Source organism: Branchiostoma belcheri, unplaced genomic scaffold (assembly GCF_001625305.1).
Source record: "Branchiostoma belcheri isolate BF01 breed outbred unplaced genomic scaffold, Haploidv18h27 scaffold18, whole genome shotgun sequence".
Lineage (NCBI taxonomy): Eukaryota > Metazoa > Chordata > Leptocardii > Amphioxiformes > Branchiostomatidae > Branchiostoma > Branchiostoma belcheri.
The window spans coordinates 431,043-456,525 of record NW_017803268.1 but is presented as its reverse complement, the minus strand read 5'-3'; the positions used below and the strand labels follow the sequence as shown (position 1 = coordinate 456,525).

The 25,483-nt window shown below is 39.8% G+C and overlaps 1 protein-coding gene across 1 annotated transcript; it reads right to left on the bottom strand.

Moving 5' to 3' along the window:
• Positions 1–1,088: 1,088 nt before the first annotated feature.
• LOC109467282 (alpha-mannosidase 2C1-like) lies at positions 1,089–25,043 on the bottom strand. Its single transcript, XM_019765225.1, has 32 exons — positions 24,946–25,043; positions 24,575–24,798; positions 23,906–24,030; positions 22,402–22,414; positions 21,880–21,982; positions 21,354–21,479; positions 20,797–20,893; positions 20,473–20,573; positions 19,679–19,856; positions 18,965–19,154; positions 18,214–18,320; positions 17,745–17,855; positions 17,320–17,412; positions 16,614–16,730; positions 13,845–13,940; positions 13,355–13,446; positions 13,042–13,095; positions 12,249–12,375; positions 11,868–11,965; positions 11,045–11,169; positions 10,548–10,609; positions 10,235–10,376; positions 7,507–7,598; positions 7,109–7,197; positions 6,074–6,178; positions 5,302–5,458; positions 4,511–4,654; positions 3,853–3,962; positions 3,372–3,451; positions 2,634–2,782; positions 1,927–2,030; positions 1,089–1,200 (listed from the first exon to the last, which is right to left on the bottom strand). Exons 1-32 carry the CDS (start codon positions 25,041–25,043, stop codon positions 1,089–1,091), a joined length of 3,621 nt encoding a protein of 1,206 aa, XP_019620784.1.
• Positions 25,044–25,483: the final 440 nt, after the last annotated feature.

The window sequence follows — 25,483 nt, the reverse complement described above, 5'->3', positions numbered from 1 at the left end:
CACTATTTTTGACAAATGAAAGGTTTTTGTAGATTTTATATGGCAATGTTTGTATCCACAAGTGATACAATGTAGGCTTTAAGGTCATAATGGCTTTGTGATATTGTCATGGGATTTGCAAGACTATTAATTATGATGCCTAAGGCACCAATATTTGCAACATATCATTGATATGTCAAGTTCTACATAAAAAAGAGTGTAATGTGTGAAATTTCACGTTTTTTTATGGACAGAATCACTTGCTTGTGGCCAAAAAAATGTACCAGTACCTAGTCATACTCTTTTTAAACCAAACATTAGCAGATTATACAGCCACCATCCATTTACTTCAACACCATTAGACATTAATTGTAAAAAAATAACAGACATCCAATAATTGTTCAATGATTTTGACTAATCATAAAGACCTTTTCTTTGGAGCTAATAACATTATTTATGTGACAAAAACAACAAATTCAGCTGGGAAACTAAAATGTCCCAACACTAATCTGTAGAGATGCCCCAGGGTTTCGATACTATACTCATGGGGAGGGCATTTTAGCACCAAGGTCAGAACCTGTTCTATGTCACTGATCTTATTTCTGTGAAGATTTTGTCGTCACTGTTGCATGGTTTTGTTGTCTTTCACATATTTATTTGGTTTCTAAAACCAATAGGACACAATAATACTTCCCTGTAGAAATACCATGTTTTCTTTTAACCATTGTGTGTTTGTCTGTGTGCTTATGCTGTGTGTTTGTGTTGAGTGCTGATACACAATTTTTTACATGGGCTACGAAGAGGGAGTTTTGCAGTGAAGGGAGTATATGCCACTCCCACAAAAAAGATCACACCGACACCTCACAAGTCTGCAAAGGAGGCTATCACAGCCAGGTTGCAGATTGGTAGCTTTATCCTTGCTATCTGACCTTGAACTTTGACCCTATATGGACCGTGTCCTTTTTCACTTTTTTTTTTAAATTTTTTTTTTTCATCAAAAAACATAAAATGCAGTGTCCTTTTTCACTTGTACTGCAAAGGGGAGTGGTAAATAATCAAATATGGATATTTTTCGATAAGCATAACAGTGTGAAGTGACAGGTGAGTGATCACAGGTATGCCAGTAGTGTGATGATCTGAAAAGGTGTGAAGGACAGCTGGACACTGCCCCCCTCCCACTGTAGGGCAGTGCTGCTGTCCACTTCCTCCAACAGGTTACACCTGAAATTTAAAAAAAAATGATAAAAACTTGTGTAACTATTCACATCTGTACTTATATCTACATCATTACTAAGAAGCGAGAAGAAGCCAAATTATCGTAATTATTAGTAAGACTATATGTCCATATATAGTACATAGAATTAGCACTAGCTTGTACATTGTATATATTCATTGCAAACTGTGATGTCTTTTCTGTGACCTGTACTGAACCCAGTGGGTATTTGCGTACAATAAAGGTCTTCATTATTATTATTATCATTATTAAAAAATGAAACAACTACAGGATGAGGGCTGAAATACCTAGCCTCTACCAGGCTTCAGGAAGCAGCTAGAAAGAGTAGAAATCGGTCAAATAGACTAACATGCCAGAGGAGTTGGCCCATGCTTAGAGTACAGTTTTCTGCTCTTTGTATGGACCAACTCCCCTAGCATATCATCTGTTTTATGGGCCAATTTCTACTCTTCCCAGCCGCTTCCTGAAGCCTGGTAGAGGCTAGCAATATCATCAGTATACATATTGCCTAAGGATTATACTATACACTCTTCAAATCTACGTAAATTGAAGTAATAATACTCTAGACTTACAAAATTGTTACTATTTTTAGAGACCAGTTGATCTATCAAGTGGTTGCTTGGATACACCTGCTTTATTATTTACTAGGTACATGAATGAATGACTTGCTCATTAACTGTCAAACAGGAAAATTCACTTATGATAGTCCCCACCTGTCTACCCTGGTAATAGGTAGTGTGGAAGATACTGCAGTTGTCCCATGTCCACCACAGGACTCATACAACCTCAGCACTATGGCATTCTCCTGATCTTCTGCCTGCAACAAACCAAAACAAATCTACAGTTGCTCAATATATATTGTTACATAGAATTTGACAGCATGTAATCACTGAACAAGAATCAGGTATTTCTGTATCACCAGAAATAAAAATTCTTGTCATCATTATTATATTAAATTAAAAGACACTACTTTAAGAATTTCAAAAAAAGAAAGTGACATGCACATCAACTTACAAAGCTATGCCCACATACATTTGGCCCACAACTATCTGGCGTAGTCTCAGTATACTTTCCAAGCAGAGGTTTGAGTTTTGGCTTATTTATGGTGGTTTATCAGGCTTCCTTTCTTGCACTGGTATCTTTTTTTACAGCTGGGTTGGCATATTATTTAAAAATATACCAGATACAAACATGCCAAAAATAAGCCAAAATCCAAACCTCTGCTGTTACAGTACTCTAAGTAGGGCTTCTGACAACTACAGCACAGCACACTACATTTCAGTCTAAAAAAAGCTGTTCATGACCTTCTTGACTGTCTCCAGTATGACAGCAGGGTTGCTGACAGTATAGAAGCTGACAAATACATGTACAGCATAGCACAGCACACTGCATATTAAATCTGTAGGAAGCTGTTCATCACCTTTTTGACAGTTTCTAGAATGACAGCAGGGTTGCTGACAGTGAAGAAGCTGTGACTCCTGCTGTCCGGGTCAGCTGGCAGCTGTGCAGGCAGGAGGGGCTGGTTCAGGCTGTAGGCTGCCTGGATTACCCCTGCATCTTGGAACGTTCCTAGGGTCAAGGGTCAATGACAACTCAATAACCTTCAAGCCCTTGGTGACATGATATTCAAGTATAAGATTAACAAAAATTACTCAAACACATTCATATACTAGTATATGGTCAGACATGAGTCTAAATCCCTCCTGCTATAAAATTGCAACATGATGAAACCCAACACTAGTTACCATGGTAACAGACACAACATTGGTTTAGGTCATTGAGGTCACTGTTTGGAGAAGAAGAAGAGGAAGAAGAAACTGAGCAAAAACAATATGTTTTCCTCCTCCGGTAAACAAATATTGAGAGCCCAAACTATTAAACACTGAGAACAAGAACTTGAAACACTACCTCTTAAAAAAAACTTTTTGGGGGATAGAGATTGATAGTTGTTTATTTCAATAGCATCTGTCCTTGGTGCTGAAATTGTTTTTCACATGATTTTGTCATCCACTGATTAACCATCTCCCTCCTTAAGCTGCCTTCTGACACCAAATGTGTATTGTGGATGGTTCTGGGCAGCAGGTAGAAGGTTAAAACAGGTTTAGCTTAGTTTGTAATTGATATTTCTCTAACAGTAACTTGCTGTTACTGCTCTTACCCATGTGAGGCATGATAGCATAGGTGAAGGTGTGATGTCCCATGTCTGCCTCACTGTCTGGGGCCTTGGGAGACTTCAGGCTACAAGAGCAAACACAAATACAAACATAATACTACTATTACTAGGTATACTGTATGCAGCCATCCTCTCTAATAGGGTAAATTTCAATGCTTTTTCTATCATTGACTGGTTGTGCAACACAGCTTACTTACTAAATCTTGACCCTCTGAAACAGTTATTTCCTGCATTTCGAGGGGGAAATTTTGCTGGTAGGCTAAGCTTAGTTTAATGACATATCTTTACACACCAATTTGTGTCCTTCAAAGATGAGAGATTGGGCAAAAATGTGTCCATAATGAGCAGCATAATTCTGTGAAATGAAGACATTTCATTAGACGGACCCTGGATAGAACACTTGTTTTAGCAAAGTGCAAGCCAACAAACTGATATTTATGAAAATGTAATGCCTGAGTGTACTTACAGAGATAGCCTGATGACATTGCCCTGTGCACAGTGCCCGTACTTGCAGTCGTTCATGAGGGCCACTCCAAAGTTGTACTCAGACAGGTCTGCCCACTTGTGGCCACAAACCTGAGAATAAAGCAAACTTCAATTGATTAACTCTAAATTTTAAATAAAGCTTTAGAATTTATTTGAATGTCTTTATGTCGCAAGTTAAAATGGTATTGTTTTGGATTATAAACTACATGCATATATACATTGTATATATTGAAAATTTTGTTTTTTGGAGTTGTACATTCTAGGCACTGAGAATCTATATCAAAGACCATTTTAAGGTTAGGTGTATGCATGAGCATAAATATCAAATGTAGAAGAAATATAATGTCCTAATGCTGTAAAAAAAACATTAAATCTTTGTCATCACTTACAATAACACAAAGCAATTAACTTTGTATTCAGTTGAAGTTATGAATATAGCATCTGATGATTACTTACACCTACATGTAGTTATGCATAATATTTTTCAGAATAAAACACTTGGTTGTGTAAAAATGAACTTCTTTACTCAGTGACTTACCAACCTGATGAAACTATTCACGGATTTTTCAGAGTTGTCATTTAATATTTCTCAAATGACTGCAACAAATAACTTGTAATGAATGCTGTGATTTCCCCACCTCATATCTTGCCCAGTCCCATGAAGTGTTCTGGTGTGTGGGCCGGCGCAGGTGTCCAAACGCTGTCTCATACGTGGCCTCTGTAGTACGCACGTGCAACGGGAACTCCACCTTCAGGAACTTTCGATTCTCGTGCCACTCAACCTACATCAAATCCAGTAAGATGTCAAAGAAATTGTTAGAATTCTAAAGAAAAATGTACAGAATTCAGAACTTGTGTCAGAAGTACAAGTAGTTTCAAAGAAGCTTCAGGCTTTCAAAAGCTGCATGTTTAGACTTTTTTACACTTCATGTATCAATGTAAGTTTACTTCATTGTACTACATAGAAACAAATTTGAAGTCAATCCATAGAATTTTTAGAAGTATTCAGCAATGACGTCAATACATTTTGGTACAGGACCAACTGACACAAAAAAATGCATGAAGAGTGTAATGGTAACAAATATATTAGGCCACACCAGTTTGATTTGTTGGTTCTCAGATTTTTTACGAAAAAAATATGAAGCCACAGGGCAAAAGAAATGAATAAAAACAGGCCTAGGCATCCTATGATAGACCCAAATAAATGCTCTGATAGTAACCATCAAGTCAACATACCAGGCTGGTTTGTAATTCAATCAATGAATTTCAAAGTTTTAATCAAACCACTGCATTGATAGATGGAAAAACTGGAACAACTCTGAAGAGAAGAGACTTCCTTCAACTGTTGGGGCCAAAATATGAGCATTTTGGAGATGATTCAGAGCCTGATTTTTTTTCTAGAAAAAAAGAGGAGAAAACAAAGGTCCACCTGAGTGTGAAACCTGAGCTCCATACTGCCTGTGTCCAGTGTGATGGTCTGTTTGATGTAGCTGGCATCACTGATGGGGATCTGCACCTGGACAGCTGCACGGAGGGGACCACTCTCCGTGATGTGCACCTGCTGTGAGACATCTGTCAGGGGCTTCCTACAGGGAGAATGTAAGTCTAAAAATCAGCACAGGGCCCCTCCAGTAACCATTTTTTCGTCAGAAATTTTGGGTATTCCTGCTCCATGAGAGTCAATATACATTAGGACAGTGTAGTTTCAACTCTGTATGTACTAGATAAATGACTAGATTTAATATTGACTTTTAAAAAACTGCATTGGATGCCTTTAATACCAGGAAGAGTAATACATATTTCTTTAAAGCAAGAAAAGGTTACTATGGAACTTTTCTTCACTATGCCATTAACTAAAAAATAAGACAGTTGTTGTTCTCCTACAAGTCAGGAATTTCTCCTATTACTCTTCAACATCTTTTATAATGAAACCTTCCCAGAATAGGAAAGTTGTTATATTTTTCAATAGCATCTGTCCTTGGTGCTGAAATTCTGGTGCACTCCAATGTACATGTACTTCCACAAGTCCAGGACTGTATTATATTAAAACAATCAACTACAAGATGTCTAATATCTGTTATTTTAGTTAAGACAATGATTTCTTACTTTTACCACTTTTCCAGATGGGCAGAGATTTCTTGGATTTACCATGTTTTTAGATGGTTTCCTATTTGTACCATGTTTCCAGATGGACACTTTACCTTGTTTCCAGATGGTAGTCCATGACGTCCCAGGCATCCCAGTACAGGGGGACATCGTCAAACAACACAAACTGGTTACCAAGGCAACCCGGGGCGATTGCCTCCCTGAAATTATGGGAGATTAGTTTTGAATCATTGTATATTTAGTGTTGTGAATTTGCTGTGAAGAGATGACTGCGATTAACAATGAAAAAAAAAACAATACTGTAAACTAGGCAAAGGGAAGGCTTCAGCAGATTTTTACTTCTTTCAGATGATCCGTGAATAGTTTCATCAGGTTGGTAAGACACTGAGTAAAGAGACTCTTTTTACACAACCAAGTCTTTTATTCAGCCAACGTTTTGGTGACCGTCTGTCATCTTCCTCAGGGCAATTCTGACTGGTTCACATTGCATTGCAGTATAGGTGTTACTGCTATAGATGCATTCCCAAATGTATGATATTATGTCTATACATATGCGTGATTACATACAGGGACATGTATCTACAATGTGGTTCAAAACGTGCCGGGTTAGATATATACATAATTGTGGTCAGTTGTCAAACAGTTACTGAGAACTAAGAACAGATTCTACAATGCGGTTCCAAACGTACAGGAGTGTTAAATGATGTTCAGTTTCCATTTGAAAATACCAGGCATCCAGTGCAGTTTTTAGGGCTTGGAAACCCGATTTTTAAAATCAATATTCTAGTCATTTGTCTACATACTGAGTTAAAACCACATTTTATCCCAATGTATATTGAACCTCTTGGAGCAAAAATTCCCAAAATTCTGACGGAAAATGGTTACTGGAAGGGCTCTTGACTGATTTTTGGGGTGCCTCCCAGAAAATAAAGGACTCATATTGGGGCTTGTTTCTGCAGTTGTAAAAGCCCAAGGTATGAAATACTGAATCAAATGTGCTAATGTGAAGCAGAAGGTGTGAATATCACAAAGATTGCCTTATTCAAAATATTTCCATTTTTGCTGCCATGAAATCGCATTGGATGCCTTTAAGTTTGTATAAGTCTTAGAATTAAAAGTATATGCGTTACCTGCCAGTTTCCAGTAGCCCCAATGAAGTCACCCTCCCCATGTAGTCTATGGATGCAGAGATGTACCCATTCTCAAGCACTACAGAGCCCTAAAAATGTAATGAAATGATTGTTATACAAATAGAACTGTTTTGTTTATGTTTGAAAAGATTTCTGGGGACAAATACCAGACAACACTTTGGGAAAGATTAAATAGAACATCATATAGATGACGATTTGAGAGTTGATAATGAGATGGAATGTTACCAACATACAGATTTTTTTCTAAACGTTCTTTCAAATTGAATTTGTGCCAAACTTTTTAGGTATGATCTACTCTACTTTTGACAAAAATTCTGGATTGGTCTTCACTTTCAAGAAGTTTTTAGTGTGATAAGGTTTGAAAGTCTAGGTTGCACCTGATGTTCATCCACTGACACAGACACTGGCCACAAGTCAGATTCAGGGGCCTCTAGAGCAGCATAGCCCATACTGGGGCAGCTGGCACACACTGGAACAGGGAAAAATACATTGTCAAGCATAAGCATCTAAACTACATCTATGTCTCTGTTGATTTCTAGCCTGAATAACTTCTCTCATCAATAAGCTTAGTAGTCAAACACACCATTTGGAATGGCTTTTACCATTGCATCAGGAGAAAAGATACTGTATTTTGGACCAAAGTAAAAATGTCTAAATGTCTACATTTTGAAAGGAGTTGTCTCCTGTGCCTGTTACATCATGATCAAATATAGTATATATAGACTGGTTTATTTGCAGAAACACATACTTCATACATACATAGTACAGTAGGTTAGAAGCTTTTTGCAGCCAAAGGCTGAATTGAGAAGCTTTTACAAATTTTTAAAAAATTACATGACTAATACATAATATATATACATAAAAAGTGCCTTGAGAGGCATTAAACACCACTTATACGCTAGAATAATACACATTTATGCTAAAATTACATCATACAACTTCTGTTGGCAAATTACTTAGGTACAACTGACAAAATAAAAAAGTACAATTACATCATGTGCAACAACATAAAATGAAATCTACTGTATGGCAAGGTTATTCAGTATGTTCAGCATTGTGGGGACAGGACTGCATAAATATCTTTTTGTCCCAATGGGTGGTTTGTAGCGCCGTGTTTGCCTTAGCTGCATGTTGTGTGAGTGGTTACTAACTGGGGGTAGCCAGGGGGCGTGCCTAGACCTAGTGGCTGAAAGGGCAAAGGCCCGGCACAGGGTCAGTCTCCGTTCAGACAGACGTTGGAGGTCAAGAGTTGACAGGGCCTCGGAATACGAGTGATAGCTTCTACCCAGCATGATTCTGCATGCCCTTTTCTGGATTCTTTCTATGCTGTCAGATTGTTTTTTTGTGATACCCGCATTCCAACAGGGCGTGGCATATTCAACTATTGGTCGAATATACCCACAATACACTGTGACAAGGTCAGAGCTTGGGAGGCCAGCTCGACGCAGCCTACTTAATAAGTATAACCTTCTACTGCCCTTGGACACCATGGCGTCAACTTGATCAGACCACCGTAGGTCAGAGCGTATGTGCAAACCAAGTAACTTTGCTTGTGTAACTATGCTAAGTGGCTGACCTCCGAGAGTCAGTGGCTGCATTACTGGGGGGGTTCTCATGAAGCAGAAATACATTGCTTTACATTTTTTGGGGTTAAGTAACATGGAGTTCGTTTCGGCCCAGGTGTCCAATGAGTCAAGGTCAGTCTGAAGTTTAGTTGGGGTTGACACAGTTCTAACTTCTCCCAGGTTCATGTCATCGACATACTTCCAGTGTGGATTATTAGTATTAGGTTTTGCGTCATTGATCATGGCGAGGAACACCAGTGGGCCCAGTAGAGTACCTTGGGCCACTCCACACGTTAGTGTTTCCCAGCTCGATATAGAGTCCTGATACCTAACACGCTGCCTTCTGCTTGACACAAAACTACAGAGCCAGGGGATCAGTGAGGGTCTTGTGCCCATGGATATAAGTTTGTTAATGGCAGTGGTGTGACAGACTCTATCGAATGCTTTCGAAAAGTCAGTTAGTATTAATGTGCCAACAGTGCTTTTCCTCTCAGCTCCCTCATAGAAGAAATTTAGGAGGTCTATAAGACAATGAGTCGTTGAGCAACGCTTCATGTTACCAAACTGCTTTATGTCTACGTTAGGGAAGATGTCCGAAAAAATCCATGTGCTGATAAAACCCTCACAGATCTTGGCAAACTGTGCGGTCAGTGAGATTGGCCGGATCTTGTTCAAGTCCGCTGGGTATTCCTTAGGCACTGGGATTACTGTGGCATCACGCCACACTTCAGGGACCCTGCCCTCTCTCAATGAAGTGTTTAGTATATCAGTTAGGGGGGTGGAGAGTTCGTATGCGAACTCTTTGATTAATTTGGGTGGGATAAGGTCAGGGCCAGGGGCCTTAGATACTTTAACACGTTGTAGTCGTTGATACATGTCCCATGGGTTGAGTTTGGGGTGGGGGTAGGGCTGGTAAGTATGCAGGGAGTCTAGAGTAGTCAAGTGGGGGAAGGGCTTGACAAATGGCTGCTAAGTGACTGTTTATTGCTTGAGCTGCTCCTGATGTATTAGTCGGTTCGAATCCAGGTACATGGATTGTTGAACTCGGTCTGGACCAGTTTGCCAAATGTCTGATCGTTTTGTGCCACTGTGCTGGTTTGGTTTTCTTAAGATGTTCTATGTGGTCAGCATAGTAGTTTTTCTTAGAGGTAGAAATAAGACGGGCAATCTTATTACGAAGGAACTTGTACAGGTGCCTATGGCCATATCTGTGTGCTTCCTGTCTCTTCAGTATTAGGGATTTGACTACTGAACTATTTGAATACTAGTTAACTGCCAAAATATAACTTTGTAGGCAATTGTTGCTAATAGTATTACACATTATGTATGAACTAACACAACATAAACTTCCAAATATACTATGTCAGCATGATTGTACAACTGACTGTCACAGGCCAAAATCTGTAATTTTACACTTTAAATACCAGACAACTAGTCTTTAAAATGACCAAAGTACTGAAATATAATGTTTTCTTTTATGAGTAAATGCTTCTAATGCACATTATGAACAACCATTTCAAAGATTACTCTGTCAACTGACCTAGCACAGTTCCATCATCCAACTCCTGTTGTGGCACAGAGCTGTCAATCATCATCTTTGAGGCAAGGCCTGCTGGGATTTCCAACAGCTCTTCTCTGTCCCAGGATAGTGTGTTGACTGCCCCTGCAACACTTGCAGAAGACTGCCAATAGCAAAAGATTACAGCATTTTATTGTAATCAAACGAATCCTAATGATACATAGTTTTCTTTTTGATACTTTACAGAATAAAATACATAATTTTTTCAACCTAATACACATGTGCATACATATTATTCTATATACCAAATCTTATGCTTTAAAATGGCTTGTACCTTTGCAGAGAGCAGTCTCTCTGTTGCTTCTCCCAAGAGCTTGCACCCGGAAGTCTGAATTTCTAATGGCAACAATACATTAAAAAAAATGTTTGAATCTAAAACATCTACTGTTAAAAAAAAGACTACAAGTAACTTTTAGACTAATATTCTATGACTCACGAGACTTGATGAAACTTCTAATGGTTATGTTCTTTTTTTTACTCCTTGATCACCATGTAATATTGCCTGAAGGCCACTCCTAGGTTACAGGTTACATGATGAGGGTTGTAGCTAGGTGCTCTTTACACCTGAGTGAAGTTAGGAAAGTCATGTTAAGTGCCTTTCCCAAGAACACAAGATCGGTGACAGAGCAGGATTCGAACCCGGGACCTCTTGGTTCTGAGCCGATCAGTCTGCTATTGCACCACACGACCCCACACAACTTCATACTGGTCTACCGGTACCAATTCAAGGTAATAAAAGCTTTTACGAGTAAATATGTGGATGTGAGTTACCTTGATAATACTGCAGTGCATCGTCTACTACAGCCTTGATACAGCTGCCTGGTAACACATCATGGAACTGGTTCAACAGAAACAGCCTCCACATGTGGGCCAGGGGCTCACACGGGTACTCATACCTGCAGAAAGAAAGGACAGATAGTCAAGGTTAGAGCTGTGTACCTAAACTCACATTTAGGTTCAAGTCCAGAGGTTTGGGTTCTGTTCTGGACTCGTAAGTCCAGACCTAAACCCGTGTCATATAAATATATATAATATACAAAGTTGCATGTTGGGAACCTTACTTGACGTTGCCCGATGGCAATGTTTTCTTCATTTTGCAGCACAGATTTTGCAAACTATGGAGGGTTTTAGGTGGTTTGGAAAAAAAGGGGTACACTATGTGACATGTCCAGAATTGTTTTTTTTTTTTACTTGAACATGAACATCTTTACAAGTCTGGAACCAGTCCAGCAAACAGGTACACAGCACTACCGGTATAGTCGAAGTGGTTTCCGCACTAGGTGGTGCATGGGGCGGCACCCATCTTTGTTTTACCAACCCTTGGGCCAGACAACATTGTGCAATCACTACAGCAGGGAGCCACTGTTACTGTTGTTAAGTCCACTGGTAGTGTTGTGTGTTTAACTCCCATACTCTTCTCAAATGCTTAGTGCTAAGCAGAGAAAGTCTTTCAAATTGGTATGACTCAGCCGGGATTAAACTCACAACCTATCAAATGCAAGGCAAACACTCGTACTCAGCCATGTACTTAAAATAATATGATAATTAATTGATAATTTACCATATCATATTTCATGGATAATTATGGATTCACCTGTTTGTGTCCTTGCCCCTGGTTGCTACCCAGGCCAGTGTTGCCATCAGTTCTATATTATGGAACAAGAATTCACACTGTCTGTTCCCCTTCTTGATCTGAAACACAACAATCAAACATAAAACAATTTGCAGTACATATAAGAGTCCTCTCCCCATCCTTAAACCGTGACCAAGGCCGCCACCAACTACCCCCATCTACAGCACCCTCCTCCAGTCATGTGACCTGTGTGACCTTTAAAACTTAGATCTCATGACCTTGTCATCATGAGCTAATAGAAGATGGAAGATGTTGTGAAAGCTTCTCTAGATGAACTGTTTTGTCATGTGTATTAGGTCAATTCTTCATATTCTAACAAGACTAGACTCTGGTCTATATCACCTGTGCTTGTGTAGTGAAGGTTCCTTGGTGCAGTTCCAGATATAACTCCCCAACCCAGGTACACAGGTTACTGCTCTCCTCCTGCTCAACTTTGCTGAAGAACTTGTCTGGACTTGACATCGCAACTCTAAGCAGTGGTGGAAAACAACAGAATACATTATAGAAAACAGATGGACTTCAGAGTACTACTCGAACATGTAATACAAGAGCATGTTGGCAGACCTGGGTGAAACCCTGAGACGTTCTGCCAAAGTGCTACATGTATAGACAATACGTTAGGGTTTTGCGCATATAGAATACAGCACGGGGTATTACGTATTGCCCGAGGTACCAGCCCGACCGCACGTCAGATCGCACGACGGCCGAAGGCCAGAGGGAGATCCGATCCGCGGGAGGGCTGGGACCGAGGGTGATGCGGAATACACCGTGTTGTATTTTATTTATGTCATACCACCCACGAAAACACAGCTTTCAATGCGAAATGAGCAAAAATTTGGTGTCCCTAAACCCAACAAATGCAACAACATCAATTCCAACGTCCGAATTTTGCATCCGAATTTTCGAAAGCATTGCACGCGGTTAGAGTGAAACATGTTCGAATCGTTCTATGGAACATTTGGAAGGGCCGGGCCGTACGCGTTATCACACGGGCCGGAACACCCGTATCGAACGTAATTGCAGACCAGGTAGGACATAAAGTACTGTACGTTCTGCCGATGCGCTTAATACTAGTACAACCGGAAGTCAGAGTTAACACCCCTTCCATTCTTGACCGAAACTGAAGAGAACTGACCTTGGTAGTCCGTCTACATCTGTTAGCCTTTTCAGTCTCTCCAACATGTCCTCCCTATTAAAAAAAAATCAACCATGGAATAATCACGTTAAACTAAAAGCACAAAGTTCCAAGTGAGTGACAGTTGGCGGAATGTACTACTGTGGCAGTAGTTTTTATAAAACGATTGTCTCATTCACGTTTTTGCCAGCTTTTAGATAAAAGACTACATGAAAGTAAATCTCTCTGTCACTGTCCTCTGATATGACTGCAAGTGTTTATAAGGTTGTGTTGGCCTGTTGTCCTGTGTTTATGTTTTATTGTGTTGACTTACGTAGGCCCTCCCCCTCCATCTCCATGTCCATACAGCAGCACACTGTTGTTCACTCTGCCTTTGTCTTTGTGGTTCTTCACTGTCTTCAGAAGCTGCGGAGCAATAAATTTATGAAATATATTATAATCATGATTATATCATCATAATTATATGAAGTTTTGAAAATAATAGGACATGAAGTGCTTGCTTTTTTAAATCTGGACACACAAAATGGGATGTCATTGGTCATAGTCAAGAACAACGGACGAACAATTTTAACCCATAAACATTATAAATTTATAAAAATGTGAAGAATAGTTCTTTCATATTTTCTACCATAAAATATGCTTGGTTTCCATGCAGCTGTTTAGAAATGCAACAAAAAAGACAAAAATAACACCTACAAAATGTACACATGTATCTTTTTATGCATAATTTCTGAGACTTTACCAATATTTCAAAACAGAAAACATGCAGCAAACATGGAGAAATTTATATATAGGTTTCTCACGTCCTGAGTTTTAGCCTCAGTGCCATAGCTGTCAGCTGGTGGGAAGTGTGCCAGGCATCGGCTACCGTCCAAACCTTCCCAGTAAAACATGTGGTGCTAATGACACAAGCATTCGTTAGCTATTGGTTATATTACATCCCCTTTCCACTAGTTTCTGCAAACACTGAGTGACCAAAGATTTGCTCGATAGCTCCACAAATTTCACAGATAAAGAAAAAATTTTCTTACAATTTGTGTGTTTTGTTGTCTTTTAAAGCATAATTTTTATGTCTACTGAGGGAAGCATATTGTTTTTGCTCTGTTTCCGTTCCAAACACTGACCTCATGACCTGGTCAATGACCTTAACCAGACTGTCTCTCACCATGGTAACTAATCTTGGGTTACATAATGTTGCAATTTTATAGTAGGAGGGATTTAGACTCCTGTCACCATACATGTGAATGTGTTTGAGCAAGAATTAACAGAGCAGACCATATGCGAAGGTAAACATTATGCATTTGCTTTGCAAATGTTACCTTTAGTAGTTACATCTTGAATCAATTGTCATGATTTATTAAATCATGGGTCAGAGAACCCAATTTTGGTCCCTGTATGGTCACTCAGCATTGCCATCTAGTGGAAAGGGGGACTTATGTATTACAGAACTGGTTTAGACTGGTGGAGGAAGAGTTGCTGTCCTTGGTGCTGAAAGTGCAATGGTCATTGTTCCAACTTTCAATGGAAAAGTTTTTAAAAAAGACTAGACTATCAAGCAGAAGTTTAAAAAGATGAACATGGCTTTTTCCTATTCAATTTGTCAGCAAATGCAGAAAAATTAGGACCTACACAGTCATGTATATCTGTAACATATGATAGATATACCTTTTCGAGTCTGTTTCTCTTGTTTTTGCTCAGTTTCCTCTTCCTCAAACACAAAAGGTCAATGACCTAAACCAGCCAGCTGCAACCACGGTAACTAGTGTTGGGTTACATCATGTTGCAATTTTATAGCAGGAGAAATTTAGACTCCTGTCACCATTAATGTGTAGTAAGAATATATGCGAAGGTAAACATTATGCATTTGCTTTCAAATTGTAAATGTTACCTTTCTAGTTTAACCAATGGGTTTTTTGTTTAATTCTTGGTACAGGAAAGTTGGTCCCAGACCACTTCCACCAAAAACAGACACCCCACTCCAGTCTAAAACCAGGTGTGTTACAGGTGAGTTACAGACTTACATCTTCAACCTTCACCTCCGTTTCGTAAGAGTCCCCAGGTGGGAAGTGAGAGAGGACAGCCGTACCGTCAAGTCCCACCCACCGAAACGTATGGTGCTGGTTAGTCAAGAGACAAAGCAACAAAAGTTTGTTTTTTTTTCATCATAAACCCCACCAATTTGATATTTTTTTTTAGAATTTGGGGGTGTTTTGTCAGGGGAAAAAAACAGGCCTAGGCATATTGTGATAGCCCAAATGCTACAATAGGAGCTAGGATGTCAACATACAAGGCCGGTTTGAAATAAAAAAAATGAATTAAAAACTTTGAATCAAACCACTGCATTGATACATGGAAACACTGTAAAAGCTAGGACAACAAGGACTTTCTTGAAGAAAAAAAAATGAATCAACAAAGTCTAACAACTGGGAAGAAAAGGACTTTCTTCAACTGTTGGGGCCAAAATATGAGCATTTTGGATTTGATCCAGAAAACCTGAATTTTTTTTTTTTTTTTTTTGAGAATCAGAAAAAATGGATCAGAAAACTGCTTAAATTGGTATGGCCTAAACCACAATAAAACTGGTCCCACTGCACTTGAGCACCAGACAGCTTCCTCTTCTGCCACCTGCCTGTGACCAGCTGTTTCAGACAGGTGATTTTAAGACTTACATCCTCCACCTTCCCCTCCAGGTGGTAAGAATCACCAGGTGGAAAGTGTGACAAGACACCAGTACCATCCAGCCCCACCCAACGGAAACTGTGGTGCTGGTTAGTTGAAGGACAAATACAGTAATTTCAATTTTGGTGTCTATTAACCCAAAATCCTATTTGCAAAAGGTGATCCATTGGTTTCTACAAGTCCCGCACACATAGGGGTGATATTTGACCCAAATCCATGATTGTTCACGTTTGATGACTGCCTATTCCACCAGGAGGCTGCGGTGACGTCAAGGGTCCTATTAATCTAATTAACTGGCCATTAAAAGGCACCTAAACTGAAATTACTGCATTTGTTCTTTAAAGGCATTCAGTGCAATATTAGGGCGGCAAAACAAAACAAAACAAAAACGATAAGAAAATCTGTCTGATATTGACGTTTACTGTCATTTCTGCCATTTTTCAGTTTTTATCATTTCATACTTGAAGTGTTTGAAATAGCCCCAAATCAAGCCATGTGTGGAGTCCCTTTATTTTTTGGTACCACCAATTAATAACTCGAACCAGCCTATGATACGAAACACGCAATCCTTTTCCATCAGTGATATCATACTTTTACCTCAGTCACAGATATCTGCATGATATGGGATAGGCTTTATTCAACATACATAAACTACATTAATAAAGGAATGAACAAAAAGTGACTTTTGAAATCCAGTTCTGCTGCCATGAAATTGCCTTCAAAGAAAGTCCCACTGTTTTGGCAAAAAAGGTGAGAAGTTGACAACAAAAACTTAAGAATCAGCAATATTCTCTAGTCTAATATTAACAAAATGGATAGACAAAGTCCTCAAGATTTTACACTGTCTTGTTTTCAAAGAAAAAGAAAACAACAGATAGAAATATGAAGCTTACAGGAAACTTGTTGACGAGGCTCCAGCTGAGTTTCTGTGTGAGGAAGCGGTAAATCCCGGCTCCTGCCATGATCTGGGGCAGCTGGGCACTGTACCCAAATGTGTCAGGCAACCAGAACTGGAAAAGTTGTGAAAAAAACATTTTCACTCACATATTGTCTTACATGTACAAATGTAGATAGCATTAACAATAATCCATATACATCTACTAATAGCCTCTACCAGGCTTGGGGGGGGGCGGCTGGAAAGAGTAGAAACTGGCCACTGGGTGCGGCGAAATGTTCTCTCAACGGACAAACTCCCTTGGCATGCTTATCTCTCTATTTGGCCGATTTCTATTCTTTCCAGCTGTCTCCCCAAGCATGGTAGAGGCTATATACATCTACCACCTTTTTATAGTATCACTGCAATAAAAAAAATCAGAAATTTCAGACCCCCTGGAAGTATTCTGGGTTTTCTGGACCTTCAAGTTCACCCAATTTCCTGTGTCTGACCTTTTGACATTCCTGTCATTTACCAGTCAATCCTTCCCAATCCACTTGCTATCAACCTAGCCTGTCTTGACAAACAAACACACGAACCCACAGCTGAGGCAATCAAAACAATACTTCTGCCAGATAGTATCATACCCCGATCATTATTTGTTTAGGAGTCTTGCATTTCTGAAACTTACAATATACATGTACATGGTAACCACAGTGACTCACCTCCTTACAGTAGGCCCCAAACTCCTTCTTGAAGAACTTCTGACCAAACAAGAACTGTCTAACAAATGACTCTCCACTGGGAATGTTTCCATCCTGTAAATAAGAATAAAACAACAAAACAACTTAACATAACAACTATGCCTATGATAAGGAAATTAGCAAAACACACAATTTATGATATGACTGACTCAGACCAGTCCAATAGCCAAGTGAGTAGAGCGTTTGCCTTATGTACTATTCTGTAGAGTTAAATCACCAGCCAAGTCATAGCAAAGACTTGAATGAAGTACATACTGGTACTGATTTCTCTGCTTTGCATCATGAAAGACCATGGCAGTTGAAAACACACCACAACCTGTTGTAGTGATTGCAAGTTGTGTGACCCAAGGGAAACTGAAACAGAGATGGGTGCAGGAAGGACTCACCATCTCCACCCATGTTCCTCCTACTGGAATAAACTGTCCCTCTGCTACCCGAGCCTGTATCTTCTGGTATAAGGTGGGGTAATGTTGCTTCACCCAGGCAAACTGCTGAGCCTATAAAAAAAACAGTCAAACACAGGATTAGCCTCACTCAATTGTAACACTACATCAAAGACTTCAAGATCATATTGCTTTTGCTGTTTCTTCCTCTTCTTCTCCAAACCAAAAGGTCAATGACCTGAACCAGATGTCTGTCACCATGGTAACTGGTGTTGGTTTTCATAATGTTGCAATTTTATAGTAAGAAGGATCTAGACTCCTGTCACCTTATTTATGAATGTGTCAGACTAAGAATTAACAGAGCAGACCATATGCAAAGGTAAACATTATGCATAATTGCTTTGCAGATGTCACCTTATAGAAAAACTTTGGATGTATTAAAAGATGTCATTGAATGTGACTGAAAAATTACCTGAGAGCATGTGAAGGTGAATTGTGGGTATTCCTCCATGAGCCTGATGGTCGACGCCCAGCTCCTACCACATTTCCTGATGGTCTCAGCATAAGGCCACAGCCACGCTGCATCATGGGAAAACAAGTCATATAGACATACATGCTAGGTACATTTTTTGTACATGGTGATAGCAAACTAGGCACTGCATCAATTACCTGTGTAATCTACATCTCTTGTGTTGGACTTAAAGTCAAAATTTCAAATTGAAAGCAGATCATAGTCTTTGTAGAAAATGGTTTAAAATCTATTTAAGATGTACTAAAAGTATCTGCAAAGTGTGGAAGAATATCCGTAAATAATTTCATCAGGTTCGTAAATGATTAAATATTAATTAAAAGCTCTTTTATTCACCACCATTCACTTTACATGACCAAACATTTTGGTGACCGTCTGTCACCTTCATCATGGCTGTAATGACTGGTGCACTGGAGCTAGGTGTAACATAGTTCATAGTGCACTGAAGCTAGCTTGTATATCACATACTTACGCTTGGGACTGCAGTGTTAAATTAACATCTAGTTTCAGTGCACTGTGAACCATGTAACGCCTAGCTCCAGTCCACAGTAAAACAGTCATTATTATTAAGCCCTGATGAAGGCGACAGATGACAGATGGTCAGGGAAACGTTGGCTCATGTAAAACGAAAGGTTTTAAATTTGATATTCACCTGAGGATTAAAATGTATAGGAATAACAGACAACCCCCTCACCAGAGTCAATATGGCAGTGTCCCATGGCGTGTATGACATGTTGGGAGTCACCATTCCGCTGTGACAGGAAGTTACGAGCGATCTCTCTGGCCTGTGCGTACGTAGACTTGTCCCTGACGTCACACACGTTCACCATCTGGTTGGCTGTGTACAGGGCCTGGTAACTACGCTGGTTCTCTTCTGAGATGTGCTACCAAAAAAGTTAAAATGAGATAAACTATCATCAGGAAGACAACAGGAACTAGAACATTTCAATTGCAAAGCAAATGTATAATGTTTACCTTCACATATGGTCTGCTCTGTTAATTCTTACTCAAACACATTCTTATATATGGCCAGACAGGAGTCAAAATCGCTCCTGCTATAAAATTGCAACATGATGTTACCCAACACTAGTTACCATCATACAGACGTCTGGTTCAGGCCATTGACCTTATTTGTTTAGAGAAGAAAAAGAGGAAGAAGAAACAGAACAATTTAAAAACAATATGCTTTCCTTCTGCGAAGGTACTTACTTCACTACGTACATTCTTATCTCCGAAGGTTAACATAATTAAGTCTGTATAAAAGCCCAGTGCAGGTATATTTTGATCCCTGCTATTGCTAAAACAGCATTCTTTCAAAACAGAATTTGAATCCTATTAAGCATTCTTTGGTAAGGTTTTAGCTCACCCTTTTTGTAGCTCTAGTAGTCTTCCTTGACTTTATGCCTACCTTTGCCATGTCGATGATGACTTCAAAGTCCATGAGTAGGTTGTAGACGTCCCTGTCTAACACAGCTAACTCAGCGCGGGACAGGGTGAAGGTCCTGTTGGGGTCAGGAGCACTGATCATGGTGCCCTGGCCTGCTCCAAACATGCCGTTAGCTGCCATCTCTACATACAGGGTTATACTGGCAGGGGAGAGAACATGTTGCAATCATTTTTTTTTTAATCAGTGCAGAGTGAACCTGATCTTAACATCGTATAACGATGATCTTCGGTTCAATATGTCAATTCCCCTCGCTTAATTATACATACATACCCTTATCAAATACATTATACATAATACATAATTGCATGGTACATAATTGTAAGAGGAATTCAACAAGAATCTGTTTACTGTAGTCTTGAACTTAGTCATATTGGGACAGTCAGGGAAGACCGAGGCTGGTAAGGAGTTCCACAGCCTGCTGGTCCTTGGTACATATGAAGACATGTGAAGCTGAGTGTTTGATCTTGGCACTTTTCATCACTAACTCTTTCCTTTTCATGTTTATAGACAAAAAGAAAGCTACTACATGTACTCTACTCTTAACATCACAAAACCCACACATTATAGAAAAAGTGGGATTATTCATCTTCCACTGTCTCGGAAAAAGAAGTCAAACCCAATAAGTTAGAATTTAGTACGAATAGTTAAGAGTAGTCACATATTATATTGTTATCCATTGTCCATCCTTTATTTTCATGTTACATGTACTTGCAATTAGCCTACGGGCAAGAACTTTCATTCTTCAAAACACTTACTGGTGAGGTTGTGTCTTGTCCAGTCTTTTCGTCAGTATGACATCAGTCCTGGAGTATGTGTCACCAGACAGACCCTGGATAGGTTCTCCGTCCTGCCACACCTAGCAACAATCGTCAAGGACTTCAGAAATACATTTCCTATCCTCCATTTAGCATTATAATAAAAGTTAACATTTCTTTTGCCACTACTAGTAACTGTTGTCTAATGTAACATTTTGTATTGTTGAAGTAAAAACGGGAAGGAATTGAAATGTTAAACTGCCTATATAGACAATTACAATTGTATATATTATGGCACTAACTGTGAACTTTGACCCCACTTACCATGGCCTCTGACCCGGAATCCCAGATGAACCTGACCTCTGACCCCTCCCAGTGCTCAGGGATGTCCAGTGTGACCTTGAACCAGTGTGTGCTCCAGCTAAAATAAGTAAATTTGACATATATAGTACTGAAGCAGATGTAAACAGTAAAACTGGTACTAGTAACTTATTGAAACAATAAACTAGAAAGATAACATTTGCAAAGCAAATGCATACCTTCTCATGGTCTAGCCTAATGCAACAAACTACTATACTGCTCTGTTTATTTTTACTCAAACACATTCCTGTACTTATGTTAAGGTGACACCAGCCTCTCCAACTCTCGTCTGCTACATAATGTACCCCAAGACCACAGAGTGTCTGCTACAGCACCAGTTACCATGGTGACAGACCTCTGGTCGAGGTCATTGACATTATTTGTTTTGAGAAGAAGAAGAGGAAGAAACTGAGCATAAACAATATGTATTCCTTCTGCAAAGGTAAACATAACAAGTTGAATACACTAACAGTTCCAAAACAAACAAAAAAGGAAATAGAGCAAATAATAACAATGCTTACGTTTTCCCAAAGTTGTGTCCGACCTGTGTGGGTTTGAACTCCCTGCTGACAGCCTGGTCATATCTGATCCTTTCAGCTGTACAGTGGTGATGGAGGGACGTCACCGGGGCCTTCTTGGGGTAAAGTCTAGGCAAAAGCATGAAGGTGACATATTCAAATCACAAGTTCAACTACATGTAGAATAGTAACATTTGCAAAGCCCAACCAACCAGCCCCTTCAACTCTGTCCTGCCACTTGCTACATAAAATACACAACATTACAGAAGCTTACTAGTAAATGCTCTGGAAGTAATTTAATAGGCAGGAATTGCTCTGGGCAAGCTGCAGAGAATATTTTTTATCATATTTCTAGATACTTTCTATTAATAGTAATAGATGTTATATAGATTTCTATAGATTCTCTCTTTTATAGATCAGATTCTATAATTTCCATTTATAGATACAATGTAACTTCTATTTTGTGAAAGTCAATAGATAATGACTACAAATATAAAATTTTGCATTTTCTATGGTAATACAAACTCACCTCCCTCTGAGGTTGACATCAGTGAAGTAAATGTTGGATATAAACTTCTCCACACGCTCTAGAGTTGCCCTGCGATTCTTTGCTACCACCGACATGCTGAGAACTGTACAATATACAGAATCATCACTACTCAAAAATTATCTGCACTCACACTCAACGCTTATCATGATACAGTTTCGGTATAAAAAAAAATCATCCTATCGTAATTTACGGTGATATTATTTTGTTCAGATTTTGCTGCACCAAGGAGGTTTATAATGTAGATTTAACCTCTTTGTCTTAATAACTTCAAGGCTATATACACTAATACAGGTTTCTACTGATCTACATTGTATCATACTTTACCAAAACGTTGTCTTTAACCAATGCTTTAGCTCGACTGTTTTGAAACTTTTGTCAGGCGATTAAAGTCAACCAAAAGATCGCTTAGTCAATGCTTAACCCTTCAACATGACATCTTCAACAGCAAAGGCAGATATAACAGATGCTAGACGTGACAAACAACAACAGAAAATGTCTCACGATTCTGTATACGCTACTTTCGGTCAAAGTTCATCAGCTGCATGATGGACCATCACACAATTCTTGGTAGGGAGAAACAACGTCTATTTTCTATATAAGAGTAGAATATTACATCTTATCTATATTTCAATATCTAGGTATTTTGATGTATATTTAGTATTAGAATATAAATTTAAGATTAGTATAATTTAGCGTGGGTAGTTTTCAAACGTTTTGGTAGAGCTTTAGTCGAATTTGTCGACCCTATACTGCAATGGACTCTTCCAACAAACTAACCCGGAAGTAGCAACGTAACCCGTCTTCTTCTTCAAACACTTAGGGTTAAAATAGGGACCATAAAAGTTGAAGCGATAAAATATGTTATGTCATACCTGGGCTACAGGTGTTCCGAACAGTTGTCACCATGGTAATTAGTGCTGTCACCATGGTAGTTACGTGTGCATTATGTAGCAAGACAGATACAGTTGGGAGTAGCCGTGGACGACTCTGTAAGTGTAACCCTTTTTGCATGATAATGCCGGGTACCCGGCATTATCATGCAAAAAGGGTTACAGAGTCGTCCACGGCTAAGTTGGGAGGGGCTAGTCGCCACAATATTGCAACTATATCGGTTATAAATGTGTTTGCGTTACAATAAACAATGTGGCAATTTAGTTTTTGTCAGCATAGATTATGTGAAGGTATTACCGCTATGTATTTGATGTACAAATGATATCTTTCGGTTTTAGACAGGCCCTTTGTAGCTTACGCGTACAATGACACTATGGTCGACCTAATAATATTTAGGGTGACCGGACGGTAGTCAGTAAAAATAGAACTTTTTATGCCGTGTGTTATGTATATATATACATATGTGTGATTATGGGTCTAAAATCACTGCCACCTTCATTAATTAAGGGCTAAGGACCCGCCCCGGGATGTATATGGTATGATAAAGCCTTGTCAGTACCGAATTAAACCACCGAGTGAGCGTAGCGAACAAGGTTAAGGCTTTATCACACCATGTATTTTGTGCACGAAGAATTAGGCGGGTCATCAACATACCATGTAGCCTATTCAAAATTACACAGTAAATAGTGACACATTCCTGTATAACACATATAAACTTTAATTATACAACAAACCGTTACAGTCACTCCAGTAATTTAATGGCCTGGTCCATTCTGCTGTTCCTGTTCTGTTTGTTCCCGGCTAAATCTCCTCAAACAGATCAAGAATCCACGGTAAGGACCAGTGAATTGTTGCCAGATTGCATTTCTCAAGTCGGCCATGCGAATTATGTTTGCCAATGGGTTGAGCGCCGAGTTTAACACCATCATTACAGGCACCCAATTCGAAAAAGTCTCCATTGAGCATACGTGTCTGTAACGGAGGCACAGTCGGGCAAACAGAAGAGCTGCAAAACCCAGCAGCCAGAAGACGAACGCCAACGTTACAAGGATCATCACAGTTCTTGCCTTCCTAGCACTGGAGTTCAATTTCCGCTGAGCTTCCTCCTGTGCACCGTGGCCTTCGCTTCCTCCAGCCCTGTTCTGGTTCTCTTTAGCTTCAGCCCATCTAGATCTTGTTCCACCTCCTCGAAACTGGCGAGGTCCAGTCTTTTGGCGTCGTTTGATGCGCACGAAAACGCTGATGTTTGTGAACATCAAGACGAAACATGTGAATACGATTACGGAAGCTACAACAATGGCATAGCCAACAGGAAATACGGCAACGCAGTATTCTACGGCGATAGAGCGACCGTAAACACAATTCCAGCCCATAGAAGATGAAAACACACACAATGATAGAACGATCCATGAACTTATGATTGCTACACAAGCATTCCGCTTGGCCTTAGGAGCGTTGTTGTGGAAGAAAATAGGGTGCCTCACAGCTATGTAACAATCTATAGATAACAAAGATAGAGCTGATGCTGACATGATCTGGGTAAACAGCATGCAAGTAGTAAAGTGTAACACAGCAAGCACTCCGTACTGACCCAACTGCCCGAAAGCTAAAGAAATAAGGAGAACCCCAGGCAAAAGATCTGATGTAGCGAGATTTGCGATGTACAGATACAAGGCCTTGTGGAGCTTCCGTGTTCCGATGATGCCGAAAAGCACCGTAACATTGGCTAATATGATCAAGATACCCATGACTGAAAGCATGTACACAGACCACCCTTTACTACCTAACACGTCGTCGTATATGGGACAAGCCTCACTGGCCTGATGGTAGGACATATTTGTATGGCGGAGGTGCCAATAGTAACACTGAAGCATGCTTTCAAATCGTAGAGGGTCCGAGATGTTGTTGAACAGCAGAGGGTCCGAGCTGTTGTTGAACAGCAGAGGGTCCGAGCTGTTGTTGTACAGCAGAGGGTCCGAGCTGCTGTTGTACAGCAGAGGGTCCGAGCTGTTGTTGAACAGCAGAGGGTCCGAGCTGTTGTTGAACAGCAGAGGGTCCGAGCTGTTGTTGAACAGCAGAGGGTCCGAGCTGTTGTTGTACAGCAGAGGGTCCGAGCTGTTGTTGAACAGCAGAGGGTCCGAGCTGTTGTTGAACAGCAGAGGGTCCGAGATGTTGTTGAACAGCAGAGGGTCCGAGATGTTGTTGAACAGCAGAGGGTCCGAGCTGTTGTTGTACAGCAGAGGGTCCGACATGTTGTTGAACCGTAGAGGGTTCGAGCTGTTGTTGAACATGTTCACCGGATTCTCCTGATCAGTCGTTGGCGACCAAAGTGACTGGTGGGTGGGTTATGTAGCGATATTCTCTAGATCTGTTCGTCTGAAACCCCCGATCTCTTCTGAGCCAAGCTGAGAGCTACACATTTATAGCAAAGGGGCTGTTGTGTTCGTAATATCTGGCCTTAATGGCATTGAGACCTTTCATGTTGTCCGAGAGTCGTATTAAGCCGATAATGCTGTATAAATTAATTTATTTATTGCAATTCTCCACATACATGGAAGGCATGGTGGAACAGTTGGACCTAAGTACACATTTTCAAGGCCGAATTTGAAAGCATGGCTTCACACTTGTCACGATTGTACAATCGTAGAGACTTATTCATAATCTTCATAACCATGCCAAGCACACAAGGGCA

Excerpts from the sequence above, each read along its gene's own strand:
- LOC109467282 (XM_019765225.1), bottom strand. The coding sequence starts at position 25,043 with ATGTCGGACCCTCTGCTGTACAACAACAGCTCGGACCCTCTGCTGTTC. Across the intron at positions 10,610-11,044 it reads TGCACTGCAGTATTATCAAG|AAATTCAGACTTCCGGGTGC; the intron begins GTAACTCACATC and ends TGTTGCCATTAG. Across the intron at positions 10,377-10,547 it reads AGAGACTGCTCTCTGCAAAG|TCTTCTGCAAGTGTTGCAGG; the intron begins GTACAAGCCATT and ends TGCTATTGGCAG.